Source organism: Canis lupus, chromosome 20 (assembly GCF_048164855.1).
Source record: "Canis lupus baileyi chromosome 20, mCanLup2.hap1, whole genome shotgun sequence".
In the NCBI taxonomy this organism is placed as follows: Eukaryota; Metazoa; Chordata; class Mammalia; order Carnivora; family Canidae; genus Canis; species Canis lupus.
The window spans coordinates 55,593,234-55,613,407 of record NC_132857.1 but is presented as its reverse complement, the minus strand read 5'-3'; the positions used below and the strand labels follow the sequence as shown (position 1 = coordinate 55,613,407).

At 35.3% G+C, this 20,174-nt stretch overlaps 1 protein-coding gene and 1 pseudogene across 8 annotated transcripts in view; one reads left to right on the top strand and one right to left on the bottom strand.

Moving 5' to 3' along the window:
• Nucleotides 1-2,752: 2,752 nt before the first annotated feature.
• Nucleotides 2,753-20,174, bottom strand: part of EPC2 (enhancer of polycomb homolog 2) — a 127,489-nt gene continuing 110,067 nt past the window's right edge. For 5 of the 8 annotated variants that reach the window (XM_072789136.1, XM_072789134.1, XM_072789138.1 and 2 more), the window contains 7 exons: nt 19,564-19,653; nt 17,992-18,137; nt 17,539-17,882; nt 8,192-8,328; nt 6,616-6,775; nt 5,388-5,721; nt 2,753-4,016 (listed from right to left, as the gene is read on the bottom strand). In XM_072789136.1, the coding sequence (XP_072645237.1) occupies nt 3,944-4,016; nt 5,388-5,721; nt 6,616-6,775; nt 8,192-8,328; nt 17,539-17,882; nt 17,992-18,137; nt 19,564-19,653 (1,284 nt within the window). In that variant the 3' untranslated portion in view covers nt 2,753-3,943. Of the gene's footprint in view, nt 4,017-5,387; nt 5,722-6,615; nt 6,776-8,191; nt 8,329-9,793; nt 9,988-17,538; nt 17,883-17,991; nt 18,138-19,563; nt 19,654-20,174 lie in introns of those variants that run through there. The other 3 variants (XM_072789132.1, XR_012013334.1, XR_012013335.1) reach the window with 3 other exon arrangements.
• LOC140611979 (peptidyl-prolyl cis-trans isomerase NIMA-interacting 4 pseudogene) lies at nt 11,769-13,605 on the top strand (annotated as a pseudogene).

Here is a 20,174-nt window from a genome sequence, read left to right as displayed (position 1 = left end):
GACTGGCTAGGTCCGGCTGACAGAGGAGGAGGATCGGATCGGATTGGGCTTGCTTGGCAGACGGCTGGAAGCCAAAGTTGGATCTAATGCAGTCTTGGAAGCAAAAACTAAAACATTAATTGCCTGGTGGGGCAAGAGTGGAGGAAGTTGTTTTCTAAGTAAGTTTGAGACTCCACTTACTAAGATGCTGCCAACAAGTGGACTGAGAAGTCTACTAAGTACTTCTTTGAAGAGCACTTTTTCCCCTTTAAAGATGGCAGGCAGAGACACCTGGGGGGCTGAGTCAGTGGAGCGTCTGCTTTTCTGCCTTTGGCTCGGGTCGTGGTCCCAGGGTCCTGGAATCGAGCCCCCGACTGGGGAGGGCGGTTCCTGCTCAGTGGGGAGTCTGCTTCTCCCTCTCCTGCTCCCCCTGCTTGGGCTCCCTTCATAAATAAATAAATAAATAAATAAATAAATAAATAAATAAATAAATAAATAAATCTTTAACAAAAACAAAACAGATGGGAGGCAGTGGTTAGAAGTGTGGTGGTGACTACCTAAGTTTAATTCCTGGCTCAGTAACTTGCTGGCTTAGGGCAAATAATTTAATTTCTCCAAGCTTCACTTTCCTGATCGGTAAAATGGGAATAATACCGGTACTTACATAACTGTTAGGATAAAATGAAAAAGTCACTAAGAGAAAACTACATGCTCCATGATATTAGACGTGTATATTCCAATTAATAATGAAAAAACCCTCATCTTACAGGATATAATAGTGAAATACTTGAAATACACTTAACCTTTTGAAATTTAATAGTTTGCCAAGTTAGCTAAGGAATGACATTTCTGTCAACAGCGTATTACTGATCAAAAAAATTCTGCACAAAATATAGCATTATATTTGAATATGGCAGTATATCCTAGGGAGAAGTTTCTATAATGTTTTTTTTTTTAAAGATTTTATTTATTTATTCATAGACACAGAGAGAGGGGGGCAGAGACACAGGCAGAGGGAGAAGCAGGCTCCATGCAGGGAGCCCGACGTGGGACTCGATCCCGTGTCTACAGGATCACACCCCAGGCTGCAGGCGGTGCTAAACCGCTGCACCACGAGGGCTGCCCAGTTTCTATAATGTTAAGTCTTCCTTTACTGCTCTCCTTCCCACAAAAAACCTTCCTAATAAACACTATGCACAGGTGCAAATACTGTATTCCCTATTTTTTTCCCCTATTTTTAAAAAAGACAGAAAGTGTATAAAAAAATAAAATAAATAAAAGACAGAAAGTGTGTGTGTGGAGGGATAGAAGTGTGTGATGTGCCCTCCAGACATTTTTATTTTTCCTTTGGTCTTTTGCAAAAGAAAGAAGTGCAAAACATCCTCAAATATGCTTAGAGCCACATTAATCAGTGGTCGCGATGATCCTGAATTACTAGGAAGGGAAGGGTGCTCTCTTTAGGAAGGCAGGAAAATACAGGTTGTATCAGTATTTCTATCTATATCAAATAACAAGACACCCCAGGACATGAGAGTTATTTTGTTTAAAAACAAAAAACAAAACCAACCAGCCGGCTTCCTATTCATCCCACCAAAAACAGAAGAACCCACATTCTCCAAAGGACTCTGGAGGGTTACTGAACTACAAGTACCAACATCAGTTTCTTCAGAACACCGAGATACGGTGGTAGTGCCCCGTGGAGGGCCAGTGTGAAGACAAACGGCTCTTTAATAAGGTGAAAGTAAGTATCTTAAACTTAAAAGTTTTTGAAAAGCACTGGAAAAATGTGTGTGCAAATAACTGAAATGCCATCTGTGAAACAGTTACAACCACCAAAATAAGAAAGGCTTATTTTTCTATTTTACTTCAAAAGGAACAAATAAATTGGTCACCAGTCTTTGAGAAGTTCTGGATTTGCCACATCTCCAGAAACTGTACAAATGGATAGTTGTTCTGTTTTACTTCAGTTATTTATAACATGTATATCACATAAGGCAAATTCACTTCATGCTTTACTAGTAAAATGGAAAAAAAAGCTTTCTCCAAAATTGGCACTAAAGTTGTTAAGTTCTTAATAGCAAGGAGATACATCCAACTATAAGCAGAATGAACACAGTCATAATACAAATCAAATCAAAATTATTTCCTTTATATCATCAGCAATGAGTAACTCCAGAGGTAGTATGGCAGAAACGAGCATGGATCCTATCAGGTCACAACCAATGAAGAAATTAAATTTATTTTTTTCTGTGGTTTTGACCATAAATTGCTTTACACATTTAGGACCTGAATAAAAACCACTCTCAGCAGAAATCTTGGCCCATTAATTCAACTGACATATCAATTTACAACTTTCAGGACTGCAGATATAAAAAATGTAAAGTATAAAATTATGTAAGTTTGAAATGGTTTTAATCATATTCATTAAAAATATTTACATTTCCCAGGACTTACTTGACAAAACCCCCTTGCAATATAATTCTACTCTAAACTTTTATTTATAAAATGAGGCTCATTTATGAGATTTCAATGAATGTTATACTGCAAATTACTTACATTCCGTAAAATATTTTAAGAACTTTTCATATCAAAGGTAGTTTATATTGGATTATCTGAAACCCAATAGTGCCCACAGATGAGCTTCTTATAATTCTTTTCATTAATGCTTGGAAAGCACTGTGAAAATGAAAAGTGCTGTTAAGTGCTATCATCTCCCTTACATTTTCACTTACACTGTGTGCACATTGTGAAATAAACACATATGCAGCATGTCCATGTTTTGATATGTATTTTTATTTCCCTGCAGTTTTCACTTATCAAGAACAAGTAACAGGGAAAGTTGTCTGAACTAGTGCATAAACAAACATTCTGAAACACCACTACACGTATCTAATTTACAAGAACCGTATAAAAAAAGTCACTAAAACACTACACTATGAAGGTGTCCAACGCTTACAGTCAGACTTTTTCCAACCCGTTACTTGCCTTGTAGCCACAGGAAAACTCTCCAAAATTGAAAAGACAATCTTGCCACAACCCTCCCCCCTCCCAACACCTGGGATGGCTCGATATGTAGACTTCCAATAATTATTGCAATGATATGATGCAATACATACCTGGTAAAATATCCTTTATGTGGTGTGTTACAGTTTTAAAGCCAGTTAAAATATGCAGTCTTCAGATAAAATGTAATCCTTGAAAAATTTTCTTATCTGCACAGTTTAAATGTGCTAGATGCATAATTTTTCCTAGTCCGTTTTTTCCTGTGTAATTATTTTTTATAAACTGGTATTATAAATAGAAATATACATTCAAAATATATGGAAAAGTGAGTTACTACATTAAATTTGCATGTATCGATCCATCCCTTTCCCCTGCACAGTAATAGAAAATACTATTTTGCCTTGAACTTCATATTTGACAGTGAAATGCCACTAGTATTTACCAAAAAGTCCATCTAGTCAAATTGTGAAACAAAATGAACCAAGTGAAAACTTTACAGTTCCTTTAGAAAAAAATTACAAGAATTTCATTTCCTAGCTATGAATCTTTAACTTTTTAGACACAAAGTTGGATTTATTTTTACAAGATACAAAATGTAAACATGGCAAAATAAATAGTTAAAACAAGTGATGCAGGATCCCATTTCATGCTCATGATCCCATTAAAGAATTATTTTTTAAAATCCATTCAGTTGCAAATTCAAGTGCAAAAGCATGATGATGAATATCTACTATTCAAGTAACAGAAATAATATTGATGATACAAATAAACTATTTTACAAGGTAGTGATTTTCCCAATTTTACAAAATATACATCATATATCGATTTAACATCCGATATACTGTAGTCCATTTAGGTCCATTGTTACGCTCTGTGATCCACAGAGTGTCGCCTTTTGCATTCAGCTGGAATATGAATGACTGTACACCATCAGCACAGGTCAAAAGCCACATGTTTTAGGTTATGTCACTTCCATAGCTACTGTTGTCTCTGCTATTCCATTTAAGCCCAATCTTTCTGGTTCATGGTTCTCTCTAAAATGAAGCAAGGAGTAAAATCAACATTAATACTCTCTAGAATATTATCAGTATTTACAGACATGTTTTTATGTAACTACAGCTAAATACGTACTTCACAAGAACATTTCCCATTTTTATAATTTCTATACAGGAATGAGGACAAATTTTCTTCAGCTAAGAAATCCTAATTCCTTGATTATAACTGTTTACTTAGGAAAGACAGTAATTTAACATAATATTTCAGTAGAAGCCGAAGACAAACTTCTCATGAAATATGTAACAGAACCCATCCAAGTTTTTTTACAATAGATGAAATATGTAATACTCAAAAAGAATAATCATTAAAAGTACAGTATTAGTTACTTTCCACTGCAGTTTAACTTTATTTTATTTTTTTTTAATTTTTTATTTATTTATGATAGTCACACAGAGAGAGAGAGAGAGAGGCAGAGACACAGGCAGAGGGAGAAGCAGGCTCCATGCACTGGGAGCCCGACGTGGGACTCGATCCCGGGTCTCCAGGATCGCGCCCGGGCCATAGGCAGGCGCTAAACCGCTGGGCCACCCAGGGATCCCGCAGTTTAACTTTATAGGCTTAAGGTCATGTAGTTATTAGTTCATGCACTTCAATTGTTTTCTGATTCACTGTTCTCATGAATTAGTATCACAGAAAGAAATATAAAAACATATCCTGAAATACCACAGATTTAGCTAAACCCAGAATATTCTTAATTTTAATATATACATAGAATAATTTACTTTCCCTTTGTGTACAATGTTGAAGAGAATGCAAATTTTGATTTGAAAATTGAGGCTCTGGGACGCCTGGGTGACTCAGTGGTTGAGTGTCTGCTTTTGGCTCAGGGTGTGATCCTGGGATCCGGGATCAAGTCCCTCATCAGGCTCCCCGCATGGAGCCTGCTTCTCCCTCTATGTCTCTGCCTCTCTCTCTCTCTCTCTCTCTCTCATGAATAAATAAATAAAATCTTTTAAAAATAAAGAAAATTAAGGCTCTGACAAGGGAATTAATAACAACTCCTCTAGCCTTCCCAACTATCTATGCTACAAAAAAGTAACATAGGACTGAAGCTTCTAAAATATGATGTATTTTTGGAGGTCTGATGGTTCCCAATTTGATGTTTCCCCCTTGTTTTTTTAGTACTTCTGGCTGGCATATAAACAGCCCACTAGTGACACTTCAAACAAAATAATCTTAGTCACACAGCTCCACACTAAGCAGATCTCAGTATCTGTTAAAAAGCAAGAAAATCAACAGATATCTTATTGCTTGGGCAGTAAAAAAAAAAAAAAAAGCGCCTTTTTCCTCCCACAAGATAGCCAGCAGGGAGGGGTGGAATGCTACTGGAAACACACACATGCACCCACCTTGCTATGCTGCTGATGGCACTGCTGGGAGTAACCTTTGGCACTCTGTCCATACTGGCAGCAACTGTGGCAAGTTTTAAGGCTGTTGGCGATGGTGCTGAAGTCCGTGTATTGATATGCACATTGACTGGAGAAACAACACTGACGTTATTGAGGTGCACTGCATTTGTCAGGCAGGAATTGTTCATGGGAAGTGTTTGAGGACTGCTTGTGCACAATGCTGGGATTAAGTGGTTTGTAGTGGTGTGGCCAACTGTCCTTACAAGTTGTACAGCGGAAATCCCTGGGCTGGATGATAAAGCCATATTGGTGGAGTATAACGTTTTAGAGGTTCCTGAAAGAGAAAATCATTCAATTCATATCACGAGACATTAAGTAAACTCTCAAAAAATCAAGAGTTTAATAAAAATAAGTGCAAACACTAGTATTCTAACTAAATCCCAAGTTAATTTCCACACAATGGCCTCTCCAAAGAGAGCTCCTGATCACATCCCTAACCCAGTACAACCCAAGGACAGATCTTTCTAGTGGCCTGCATAAAAATAAAAAGGCTTTACAAAGTATTCTGCTGCATCCCGATTTGGAAAGTAGGAAATAGGACACAGGAGGTTGAAAGCACGTGGAAATGATGGTTGGATTCTACCAGAATTCACACAGGCAAGAAGAAATCACTAAGGGGGGCAATCAGGATCATGGGCTTCACTAAAAGCAAGTGGAAAAGCCAAAGGTGTGAGTAGTAGTTGAAAGCTGATAGGAACAGCAGGTCTTTGAGGACTCGGGGTAGTAAGAAGCAGGTAAGGTTGCAGAGGAATACTGGATTTCAAGAGGAATCAGGAAGGCAGCCCATTGAATATGTGCTAGTGGGACAATAAATCTGATTTTAAACTTATTGAGAGAGGAGCCTGGATTATCCTTTTTTGGTTGGTGATTAGATAAACATGTTTCCTAAGATGTGAGGCAACTCACAGTAGTACGTGGATAAAGCTAGGCAAGGTGGAAGAGCTACAGAGGAAGGTTATCTAGAGGGTGCACGAGGAAACCGGGAGTAGGTTTTACGTGAATTCTAGAAAAACATTCAGCCATTCCACCACACTTCCCCACGGAATTCTGAAGAATCCTGACTTCTTGTACAGTGTTTTCTCCTTGCATTTAAATAACAAAAGTCCTATCTCAAATCGGTGAGTTCCAGCTTTGAGCTATTAAGCACCACACGAAACCACAAGCTTACCTGAAGGCTGGACAACACCGTTTATGTTGTTGTGGCCAGTGTTCTGTTCCTTGGCTACCTCACCGCGACTTGGAACAGGTGCACTGACCACTGCGGATGCAGCAAAGTGGGCGCTGGCTGAGTCAAGTGTTTTAGACATACAGTCAGAGGTGCTTGAGCCCTAGAAGATGAACGAAATTAAACTCTTGATTTTTCTGATGTGATTTCATGAACATGAATATTAAGAAATGGGCAAACCAAAAGGCAGTTGCCTTTTTCGTCTTGAAGAGTTACAGGTGTTTAAGAGATCTAGGACTCCACAGACTATTTCTGGCATATGAAGCAAGGAAAGGACTAAAAATGGGAAACAACTATTTCAGAGAAAGATCTAGGGAATTAAAAACCTCAAATGTATAATAGTCTACTAATTTTCCTAGTATGTGTTAATGAATGCCTTTAAGAATACTTGACAATCTAGATACCATGGACAAATGAAATCAAAAGGACTAACTGACCATCACTTTTGTCACAATTAAAAAATATGTCTGGCCTACCTCGCAGTTGGCTACTCAAGAGATTCAGAAAAAGCAAACAAAGGCAAGTTTAATGGCCATTCCTCTTGATTCCGTAGGAAGCTGATCAGCTATTCCTAACAGCCAATAGCTCTAGAATGTGGGCCATTCCCAAATCTACCTGGACGCTAGAAGAGTGCTGAGAGGTCCTGGTGTCAGATTTTCATGTTTTGGGATTCAGGATTTCCAAGGTCAGGGTATTTAGTGATCCCCTGAGAAAGAACTAAAACTACCACCATCAGCAGATGCTGGCCTGAGAGCTCATAGAATACAAAGAAGACTGAACGCGTCTCAGTTATTCCTTCAGCATTACTTTTGGAATTATGAAGCAACAAACCTAAGACCTAAACACTAGATGTCTTTCTTTCAGATGGCTCAAATTTGAAACCTACTTTTCAATTACAGTTTAATTTTTAGTGGCTTAAACAACAGAAACTTATTCTCATACAGTTCGGGAGGCCACAAGTTCAAAATAAGTCTTACAGTGCTCATATCAAGGTGTTTGCAGTGCTACCTTCTTCTGGCAATTACACTTTTATATTTTTATTCTTTGTGTATTCATTTAATCATGCCAGTGGAAAACTTCACCTGGTGGCCATTGTTTTCTTCAGGGGAATGTGATTCAAAGAAGAAAAGGGCTATGTTGTTCAGATTCACTATACAATTCAAGAGAATTACCTCTTGGCCCATGGGGCATATCCAAATGGCACTTAAACACATAGTTTAGGAAGGGGTTAGGAAAGTTATATTCTTGGGGGAAAAAAAGTTTTGAGGACTGTATAAGTGGGGATGATAGTCCTAAGAGTATGTAATTTCTTCCACAAATTTCTAATAACCCTTTAAAACAATGTAGTCTCTTTCCTACATTACAAATACCATATTTGACTCTAGTACTCCCTTCGTTAAATATAAACTAGTTTTTGAAGGTTATCCTCCATGACTTGACTAAAATTGAATGAAAACGATGTACTTATGAAAGGGGGGGGGGGGGAAGAAACATAACCACAACTAAAAGACAAGTTTACCTGTGCTTTTGGATGTGTCTGTTGCGAGGAATGCTGAGATTGCTGTTTCTGCTGAAGCTGAGCAAGTTGCTGCCTCTGCATTTGAACTAACTGCTGTTGATGTGTCTGAAACTGCTCTTCTGTGATACCCCCTGTTACTGGTAAAGGACATTCATTTCAGAAATAAGTATGTGTTTTAAAATACTTATAACAACACAAAGTATGATACAGTATCACACGATTGCCTAATTAAGATGAAAAGCAATCGCAAATCGACATCAGCAAAGAACCCAACAAAAAGCAAAAGTGGTTTATGCTAATATCCATAATCTTCTAATGTCACATGCTAAAAAAGTTTCTATATGTAGTGTTTACTGTATAACGTAGTTCTAACAAAAGGATTCTAAATCATTTATTCAGATTTAATGTCTTTGAGATCACTTTTAATTCACTATATTGTGGTAACAATAAAATAATTTTGATTTATTAACTGAAATAATAATAATGACTAAGTGATAGCTTTAGTAACAAAGCAGGACCATCCAGAAGACTAAATGATTCTTACTGCTGGTTTCCATTCAGGACATTTTCTCTGATTACAAATCAGAGTAGAGAACAAAGATGTTCATCTAGTTTAACCATTAACTATAGTTTCAAGCCAATAGATTGATACTAAAATAAGTCTTATCTATACAAATATGGGCTAGAAACCAGAGAATCGTTCAGAAAATTAAAGGTAGAATGTATCCTCCAATGTAAGCAATTATGCTGTGATCAACTGTGTTAAAAGTTAGTAGATTTCAAGTAAAAGTAAGACATCTAAAACTTCTGTTTACAAGTTAGCTAAGAAAAAGTTATAATAGAAAACATTTTTCTTTACTTTCATTCACTAGTTTTCAAGTACATTATTGATAAACTGAGCTTGAGGACAAAAGCTATTTCCATAGAAGTTAGTACATTATCAAAATCAAGAAATATTAAGTCACATCAGAATACATCTATTACTAGAATAATTTTGCTCTACTTTTCTTCATTGCTTTCTTTGCTCTCCCCAACTATTCTTTCAATCACCAAATATTTACTATCTACCATGATGCAGAGTGCTACATTTAAGAGTTAAGTGAATACAGGGCAAAATAAACTAAGAGGGCCCCTGCTATAAAATTCTATGGTGTAGTTGGAAAGGAAAGATACGTAAAAGAAATACCAACTAATATGAGTCAACTTTTAAGTGTAATTGAGCAATCAAATCAACAGAACCTAAAGGGGTTTAGCTAGAAGACTATAGACTACACCCTAAACCTAGGTTACTTAACTACCCCCACCCCCAAGTTTTCCATTTAGTATAATTAAAATGAGAAGTTAAAAAAAGATGATAGTAAATTAGATATATAATAAGTTTTGAATACAGTCTATTTTCTATGAAAAGGGAGTTAGGCCCCAGAGATGGACAAAGCATTTGATATGCCTTCATTTCTGTTCTGCAACATTAAAATTTGTATTGGACTATGGGGAAAAAAAAAAAAAAAAAAACCAAAACAGTTCCTAGATAGCAATTTTAATTTTTAGAAGATTAAAAGACCTGGTGTTATGATAACGCTCACTCTAAAATTTTAATATTACCTGTATTTTTGAAGTACACATTAGTTATCTTACTGAATTACCAACAAAATCAAATGTTTTTCTTTGTTTGCACATATTAAATTCATTGCAAGTGTTCTATTTTTAAATGAAAAAATATTTTTAATTCTAAATTTACAATCTTCAAAATCAAATGAAAATGTGAAGTATTCATGAATTTCCAGCTGTTTGAAAACCTTGGGAAAGAGATGAAAAATAGTTTATTAGATAAAAAGCAGGAAGGAAAACTCTTAAGTTAAACCCAAATAAATCTGTTTAAGTCTTAGGTGTATAAAGAGTGTGCCAATTCAGATGAAATAGACTTGGAATCTGGTGTTAGTATGGTGTACTCCCTCAAATCCAAGATTATGTTTGTCTAGAGCTAAGTTTTTGTTGTAGTGAAGAGGTGGCAGGTTATGGTGATTGAGGAATAAACTAAATTAATTATAATTTTAATGGCTATTTCAAAATTGAGAGAGAAATGAGAACAGTGAGAATCATCTCTAAAATATTTTAATTCAGAAAATCATGAAATCGAATTCAGAGTAAGTATGTATCTAAATTAGTAGAAAGAACAAAAAGCATTTTTTAATTTAAAAAAATGGTTGGTAGTCCATGACAAAGTATTGCCTACTACAGGTGTTCTAATTGCTTTTTATGAACGATGACCATTTACATATATATTAAAAAGGAATGCTGATAAAATTGCCTGTCTTGGGGAGGGGGGGTGGTATGTCTACTTACTGCCTTGTCTTGTTGAGACCATAATTTGCTCAGAAACCCCATCCTTTCCCCATAGAAAACTCATTAAAATTTCAACCAAGACTCAATTCAAATTATTCAAATTAATGGGGTTTCCTAAATTTTTTAACCTAGGCTGACTTTGATACCAAAAATTTCATCCCTGATCCCATTACCGGTTGAGAATCACTGGTAATATAAACTCAGCTTAATTCTATAATATGCTTTGAAAAATGACATTTTTTTCCTCTTCCCCTCATCTCAAGCTTAGCATGTTATATTCTTTCTTGACACCTAGTTTTCTTTGCTATAATGTTTTGTGCTTGAAAAACAAGCTGATGTTCCTCATTCAGTATTTTCTAGAGCACTGTTCAGTATTACTTCAATTCTTTAGACAAAAAGAGCAATTAGTAATTATGACACAGAATTTGAACACATAAAATATCCTTTCTAACTGACCTGTTTCATTTTGTTAGGGTGAATGGAAAGTGCTAAGAAACGTGTGATCTTAATGGCACAGACACAGTACTGAATTATCATTTTTAGGGCTGACTTAATGGTAGATGGAAGTAGGTAACTTGGTAGGTAATTTGACTGAAAGCACCTTCTCTACTGATTATTCTTCCTTTCATAATCACTCAAATAGTTTCACAAGAAATTTATTTTGCACACTGACTTGCAGTCATCAAAGGGGTAAACATTAAAACACTGCAGGAAAAGGTTGCAGTTATACTGTGAGGAAATCTGTTTCGAAATGAGATAGAGAATAGGAGGGTCCGTAGTGGCAAAAAGGGGAGTTGGGAATGTACAAATCTGTTTATCTGCTTCTCTTGCCAAGACAAGCTCTACTAGTTGCTCAAAGGTTGCTAGCTTAAAACTAAAATTTATGCTGGTCGTAAGTCTACCCTACCATGCCCCTCCAAGTGCTGTCACTTTAAAAGTAACCACAAATCTGATTGTTTTGTAAAGGTACCAATATTTCACTAATCTAGATAGATGGAAAGTGTCCTTTCACCTGAGTAAGAAGTTTTCCAAATCTCTGTGGTTAATACATACTAATAGGAATACATATTATAGAATTTTCCTCTTTATATGTGCAAATATATCATTCTATACACTAGTGATGTACTTGCATTTCTAGGTATCTTGTGTATATAACCAACAGTTGTTTTTTCACTAAAGCCTCTAACCTCTCTGGCTATTTTTTTGATCTGGCTCAGTATCCATCTTATTTTTTTTTTAAAGATTTTATTTATTTATGAGAAACAGAGAGAGAGAGAGAGAGAGAGAGAGAGAGAGGCAGAGACCCAGGCAGAGGGAGAAGCAGGCTCCACGTGGGGAGCCCGATGTGGGACTTGATCCTGAGTCTCCAGGATCACGTCCTGGGCCAAAGGCAGATGCTCAACCACTGAGCCACCCAGACATCCCTCAGTATCCATCTTAGATATCAGTTGCCTTATTCGCCAAATGAATCCATGTATTTTTTGTTAGAATACCTGTCACCATCCTTGAAATGTTGATTCTGTTTTCAAAAGTCCTACGCTTTCCTCATTTCATCTTTCACCTTTCAGGTATGTGGTTCCTGTGTGGTAATCTGCTAGGCTAACCCCTTATCAGCTTTCCCTACCATATTCTGACAGTGGTCCATCAAAAATATACTCAAGGTGTCACCACTATATTTTATACTGGTTTAATGATTCTAAAAGCCCTAGATCACTGCTTCTTAAACTCAGGCCCACAGACGTAGTATTCATGAGTATGTGGGAAATCTTTTACAAGTATTTGCTAACTTTTGTTGATAGAACTTAAAAAAAAATCTAATAGAAACACATTCTGGATCCTCTTGATGACCATCTCACAATAGGGTATGAACATATGATTTTGTGTGTGCCTTTTAAAAATTATCTTTTAATGCAGTGTTTCTCTAAGTGGGCTAATGCAATGTATTCTTGGGAAGCTATGAATTTTTTTAAACACTAGTCTAGACCAAGTTTTCAAAGTTTACTGAAGAACAACTAATACGGTGGTAAAGATTATCTAAGAGTCAAAATGCATATATTATTATCCAGCATTTCTTCATCTACAGGGTAGGTCTTTGTTATAAAAGTCTTAACATATGCTCTATGAAGCAATACTGACTATACACATTTTTGGTTTGTTTTAAAAGATAGATCTGGGGCTGTTGGGAGTAGGGAAGACAACTTATTTTAAACCTTGTAGGTCTTAGTGAGGAGTCAGGTGAAAGTTCATATGAACCTTTGGAGCTACTATGAGGACAAATCTTTCAATCCTTCAAAGGTGACATTATTCGTCCAGGACTATACACACCCTATGATGTAACTCTCACAGTTAAAGGCAAACTAACGAATAGGCTACAAAACTGTGGGGGCACAAAGGGTGAAGATGGGAGGTGAGGTCAGGTGTGAAGGGTGAGGAGATGAAGAATGAGGAACAAATGTATGAAAATGAAGACTCATATAAGGGGTGCCTGGCTGGCTCAGTTGGTAGAGTGTGTGACTCTTGATCTTGAGGTTATAGGTTTGAGCCCCATGTTGGGCTGAGAGGCTACTTAAAAAAAAAAAACAAAATCTTTAAAAGACCCATTTAGCGGCGAAGGAAGCCATTGAGGGTTTGGTCGCAGTTTTCGGAGATGCCGCCCAAGGGAAAGAGCGGTTCCAGGAAACGGGGGAAAGGGGGAGCCGCCTCCAGGAGTGACAGTTCTGACAAGAAGGCCCAGGGTCCCAAAGGTGGTGGTAATACAATAAAGGTTAGACACATTCTGTGCGAAAAACATGGGAAAATCATGGAAGCCATGGAAAAGTTAAAGTCTGGAATGAGATTCAATGAAGTGGCCACACAGTATAGTGAAGATAAAGCCAGGCAAGGGGGCGACTTGGGTTGGATGACCAGAGGTTCTATGGTGGGACCATTTCAAGCAGCAGCATTTGCCTTGCCTGTAAGTGGGCCGGATAAGCCTGTGTTTACCGACCCTCCAATTAGGACAGAATTTGGGTATCGTATTATTATGGTTGAAGGGAGAAAATAAAATGGTATGAAAGACGGGAAAAAAAAAAGACCCATTTAAATTTGTGATACTCAACCTAAAGAGTTGTAACTGGAATTTCAGTATTAGTCCTTCAGCAAACTAAAAATTTTTAACTCCTGAAATCTGAATTTATATCTCATACTTCTGGAAGCAATCGTAACTCAAAAATAAATCCTTGTATCTTAGCTAGTTGTGAAAATATAATTTCACCTATTCAAAAACTTTCATATTTGCAAATATTTTATGGCAATTTAGGAAAGAACAGGAAAAAACCCGAAAAAATTAAAAAATCAGGAATTTCTCTGGAAAATTGCTCAAAATGTTGATATTCTTACAAATTGGTATGTTAAAATATTTGCAGCTGGTCAAAAATGCTGCTGGTATCTATCTATTCAATATTCAAAGACAAATGAGGGGAAAAAATGTTAATTGCAACCATAGTCAAAACCAAGGTTAAATAAAAGTAAATTAATCCAGCTCCTCAAGTCTGAACAAGCAAAGCTACATTCATTCATCCATCCATCTTTAAAGTAATTTACACCCAACACAAGACTTGAACTCACGATCTGGAGACCAAGAGTCACATGCTCTACCAACTGAGCCTGCCAGGTGCCCCAAGCAAAGCTAGTTTTAGATATACATTTTCTTAAATTTTGGATTTAAGAACAGTATCTCAAAAGAATAAATAATACTGCAGTTTCAAATGACTAAAAACTTTATCATCTATTTATTTAAAAAATGTAATACTTGCTTGCCATGTGCTGGAAGCTCCTTAAAGGATTATTCTTATAAAACTGCAATATTAAACACTTAACATAGTGCTTTGCATATAATAATTCTAAGTAATTATGTGTGAAATTAGTTTTCCTTGGTTATTCACTTGCTATTTTTCAGCACAATCTATCTTTTCTTTCTCTGTCCTGGTTCTATTCTTTGAGAAGAGTTTTTCAGCTAAGAAAACAGATCTTCATTTTACATAATACTTAATAAGACATGTGTCTTTGCTTTAAAATGAAGTCTTTGGTTTTAGTTCTTCTACTACCTAGGACATACATTCTAATTTGTTTTAAGTCCTTTAGTATGACATCAAAAAGAACAATTAGGATCTATTTAGGACACAGGGATTATGACTTGAAAAATATTAACTGGGTTATTAACATAAAAGAAAATTCTTTGCCACTAGCACTCAAGTTCAAGAACTAAAAAAGTTGTGATTAAACATTATTGTCAAGAGTATCACAGTTCTATTTCTGATTAAACTATTTGTTGTGATATTCCAGCTGTGAAACAGAAAATTCAGTACTAATAATTTGTCTAGCTCAGTGACACACCCTGTAAGGTAAAAATAGGGTCCTGTGTCAGTCTCGTTACTCTTAAAGACAAACATGCTCTCATGACCAAGTCCACTAAGAATAAGGCAACAGTATTTCAGTATTGCCTTCATATTGCAGTATGAAGGCATAAAGACTGAAAGAAATAAAAAAAGATTCTTTTGTCTGTGTCCACCAAATATAAAACTACAACTTTCTAAAAACTCTTACATTCTCAAAAAAAAAAAAAAAAAAAAAAAAAAAAAAAAAAAAAAACTCTTACATTCTCTTTAAGTCGATGAAGGAATTGTTATCAGTATTTACTGTACTGTAATGGAATCCAGCTAAATTTTCTAACCAGAACTGAGAGGACTATGTAACGAATAGAACTGGTACAAATGGGTACTTCAAATGTTTACAAAAATGCTGTTAAAAGACTTGTTCCATTATGCATTTATATACCTGTGCCTAATATTTTGAAACAAATATATTAGGAAAAAAAAACACCTTGTGGCCTCAATGATTAAAGGGTCACAGCTGAGAAGGAAAACTTCAAATATAATCCTTTACTCTAGGCAATAGAATATATATTTGAAAATTTCTATTTAAGACACTGATTCTAATGTAGCTAAGTTGTTGCTTAAGTCTTGAAATCTGTCAAGGAAAGAAGGAAATGGTACTATGTTGAGAATACCAAAAAATTAAGACAGGAAATATACAGACCAAAAAGACTATTATTTTAATGATAGGAGAAAGGCAGAAATTAATATATTTGTTATTTAAGTTATTTGAAAAGTGCATCCATGCCGAAGATACTTTAAATGCTTATTTTATGCTAATATATCATGATAGTGTCATAAAATTCTAGAGCTAATATTATGGGATTATTGAAATTATAGTAAGCCATATTCTGGATCAATACAAATAGAATAAAGATGATACAGTAACATACAAAATCTATACATATTTTCTGGAAAAGAGTTTTTAGTCAAATCCTTCTGGAGTTTATTGGGAATGTACAATAGAAAGCTGCAAATATCTGGCCATGTTCAAGGTGAGATGAAACACAAAATCACTTTTTTGGTATGGCATTCATTGTTAGAGAAGAAACTCAAATCTACTATCAAATCTAATTATTAGTGCCTATATTGAGATATTTTTAAATTCCCCTTTTGGCAAAAATTATTTTGAGTAATTTTTGATACAGGAATTCCAGTTCCGTTTATTTGAACACTGTCATGGAGTTGCCTTAAAAAAAAAAAACAAAAAACAAAAAACTAATATTTATCAACTTCCTACTACCTTTAGGTTTCTAGGAAGACTGCCACCACAAATCATATTAGGAATTTATCCATTTCAGCTTCAAAAGCTCATTAAAACTTCACAGACTCATGAACTTTATATAATGAGATACCATTTTCTTTACCTAAGTTTATTTGGGAGAAAATTAACCAATTAATTTGGAGGAATGACATTATCAACTTCTAATTATTCAAACAAATCTAATTTTCTAATATAATCTTTAAATGGATAAGTGGCCAGATCAAGTTTAAAAATAAGCAGTCCAATAACAGAAAGACTGAATATGACTGAGACTAAATTTCAAACTAAAATGATTTGCAACCACTTTAAAGAGGTTTTACATAATTTCACATAGTAAAATGCACCATCCAGGTTAAAGTAACTTCGAAATACATACGTTTTATAGAAAGAAAGGATATCAACAGTGTAAGAGAAGTCACATCTAGTTTGGTCTCTGGATACCATGTACTGATGTATCTATTATAAGGATATTAAAAATTGTACCTACTTGTATACATGTGATAAAGACAAGACTATCCGCAGATGAAAACAAATCAAAATTACATTTTAGATTGTCTAGATACTATACATTTACAATGTACATGTCATAAAAAATTAATTTGAGCACAGTGTTTCTTAAAATGCTCTCCAATCTCAATCAGAGGTAAGCTACCAGACAAAATTACAACTAATCATAGGGAGCTTCTTAAAAAAAAATAATTTTTCAGAGAGAGAGCTTTAAATGGTACTTTGAGGAACAATACCTACATTTGAGCAAAGTTCATATACACAAAAAAAGGAAACTTTCTTTACCAAGTGCACATTATGGCTATGAAGATCTGCCAGCAGCTTATAACCATTCTGCCCACAGAGAACTGCCTATGTTTTCCACCAACACACTCACAAAACCAGGCACACACATTCAAAACAGAAGTCAGGAGTGCCTGGGTGGCTCAGTTGGTTAAGTGTCTGCCTTTGGCTCAGGTCAGGATCTCAGGGTCCTGGGATCACCCCACATCTGGCTCCTCGCTCAACAGGGAGTCCGCTTTTCCCTCTCCTCCCCGGCTCGTGCGCTCTCTCTCTCTCTTTCAAATAAATCAATAAACTCTTAAAAAAAAAAAAAGGGTTTTATAGGTAGTAGGACACTGGTTAAAATATGAACCCTAACAACAGGATTTAGTTTCTTAGGCTGGAAAAAAACTCTAGTAGGTTAAGATAAAAATAATTCCTTTCTTCAGTGGGATTATGAACATAAACCTTAAAATTTACCCTGAGCACTTATGTAGTGAATAATGAAAATTAAGGAAAAACAGAAGAGCAGGATATACTTTTAAAAAGTGACAGCTTACCTGATATGCCATTCTTGCTGGTGTTCAATAAAGCTACAGATGCTGCAGAAACTCTTTTATTGTTCACAGTCTGCCCTGATTTTCTTGAGGTACATTCTTCACTATCACTGTCCTGTAAATTTAGTAGCCTTGGCTGGAAACACTGTAGTCGACATGATCTGATATTGCTTAATATTTCAGAGAGGGACAGTCTATTTTCACAATGTTTATTGGAAGCATTGGTCCGAGTGAAATTAGAAGAAAAGTCTATAGTTTGGGAAGAGCTTGAAAAACCATTCAGCATTTCAGGGTCTATCTGTTTTAGGACTGGGTCATGTTCTGTGGATATCCGGTCCATTATAACCCTGAAAAGCAATATAAAACCAAATATTATCTGGAAGAACTTAATAACATTTTCTCTACATCCTCCCTGCTAGCTTGTAAACAAAAAGCAGGCCAAAAGAAATAGTTTACCTTCCACCTCTGCCAATTCGCCTCCTTGCAAATCCTATACATCTTCTTGGGACTGTGAGCGTTGTAAGGCAATGCCTATATCTCAACTTATCCAAATCTGCCAATTCTGAATTTTCAAATGAGTGGTTAGCTTGGTCCAAACGAGGCTGCAAAGAAAGAAAAAAAAAATTAAAAATCAGGGAGTAAATCTGAAATGAAGAAAAGTTAAATCATGATAAAAATAAAGTACAGCATTAGAAGAACAGTTGAAATTTAGATGTAAAACTGTAAAATTGGAGTTTAAATGACATTAACTAAATAAAATTTTATAAAACCGAATCAAAAGTTCACTTACCAAAATAACTCAAACTGAATTTAGTATTTTAGGGTATAACATATTTTCGAAGAAATCTATCTTTAAAGAATATTATGACTTTTAACATTTACGTAGAAAAGCAAAGACACTATAGTTAGTAATGTATAGGCTTCTTATTGAGATAAATCAGAAGGAAGTTTTTTGTTGTTGTTGTTTTGTTGTTGTTGTTTTTTAGCCAAAAATTGTACTTTATAGCATTTATGGATTAAGCTAACACTTCCTTTATTTTTCTGGGTCTTAACATTACTCTGCCTTTTCATAGTAATTTTCTTTTTCTTATTAGCATAACTCATAAATAACTTCCTACCTCTTCTACACTAAACAGACACACACACACATACCCTGAAATGATGGAAGTGTAGATGTTTACCATAATGCAACAAGAAAAATGGTCTCTGCAAGTCATATCTGAAAGCTATCCTCGTGACGCTATAGTTAGTTATACCTTTATGAAAACCCGAGCATTTGGGAGTGAGTCTCTCCTGATATAATGCTGCACCAAAACTTGACTTAATAGCACAAAGCAATTTCTAAGTATGTCAAAAAGCTTGAATATAATTATTATATAAGATATTGCCATGAAGAAAGTTTAAAAATGATTCTTTTATGTTTGATCCTTACTTGGTATATGCACAAGATGGACTTGCCTAAAATAAATTTTAATAAGCAGCAACTATCAAAATTTTGGGGCACCTGGGTGATTCAGTCATTTAAGCAGCCAATTCTTGATTTTGGCTCAGGTCATAATCTCAGGGTCCTTAGATCAAGCCCCATGCTCAACAAGGAGGGTGCTTCAGGATTCTCTCTCTATGCCCCTCCCCTCTGCTCATGTGTGTTCTCTCTCTCTCTCAAATTCTCAAATAAATAAATCTGAAAAAAATTTTCAATTAGAGATTCTGGGCTTATTTAACTCTAGCAGTGACAGTAATTTTCCTAACTGCTAAATTAAGCTATAGTTAAGGCTCAAAATAAAACTAAATTTCTAAAATTTAGAATTTGAAATTATCAATTTCCAAGTAAAAGGATTCTGGTATTTTTTAAATATCTTCTGAAAGGACTCAGTACTTTTCAGCATCTTTCACTGGTATATATAGGGGATAGTAAATAAAAAATGCTGATGGACTTCTCATTTGTAAATCAAGACTAAGTTACCTTGACAAGAACTACCTATTAATTCCAGTTCATATATATATACTACAAAAAAATGAAGTTCTTACAGCATAATACTGGCATCCTGCTCGCCTCCTGAAAGCACAGGGACCATCAGGATCATTTTCCTCTTCAGGTTCTGATACTGGGGATGGTACCTAGAAAAAAGAGGCATGAGACATTCCATTCAGGAGTTACCAAAGTCAACAGATCAGTCTTTATAATGGTCTAAAATCAGAGTCCGATCATAAACAGTAAATCATTCCTACATTACTTCTGGTAGGCAATAAATTCTCCCAAAGAGTTAAAGACCAGCAAAGATTCTCTATGGTTAAAAATGATTATTTTGGATGGGTTAGTTCTTGAAAGTAAGTTAACATGGTTTTGTGTAATGGATTCTGAACATGTAAGTACTTAAGAATTAGTAGTTTTTATATACCCACTTGTATATTTTGTAAATAATGTATGTGACCATGAATGCTTTATTTTTATTTTGACAGTTATGCTTCACTTATAAGTACATGTATTTTTATGCAATGACTTTCTCTGTAATAGAGTCAAATCTAGGAAGTTAAAACACTATTTATAAAGCTTATGAATAGTGCTCCCTCCAAAGTGATTAAGGGCATACATTTTTCTCAAAGGGAGTCCCTTATTTCCCTACCCATTTTTTTAATAA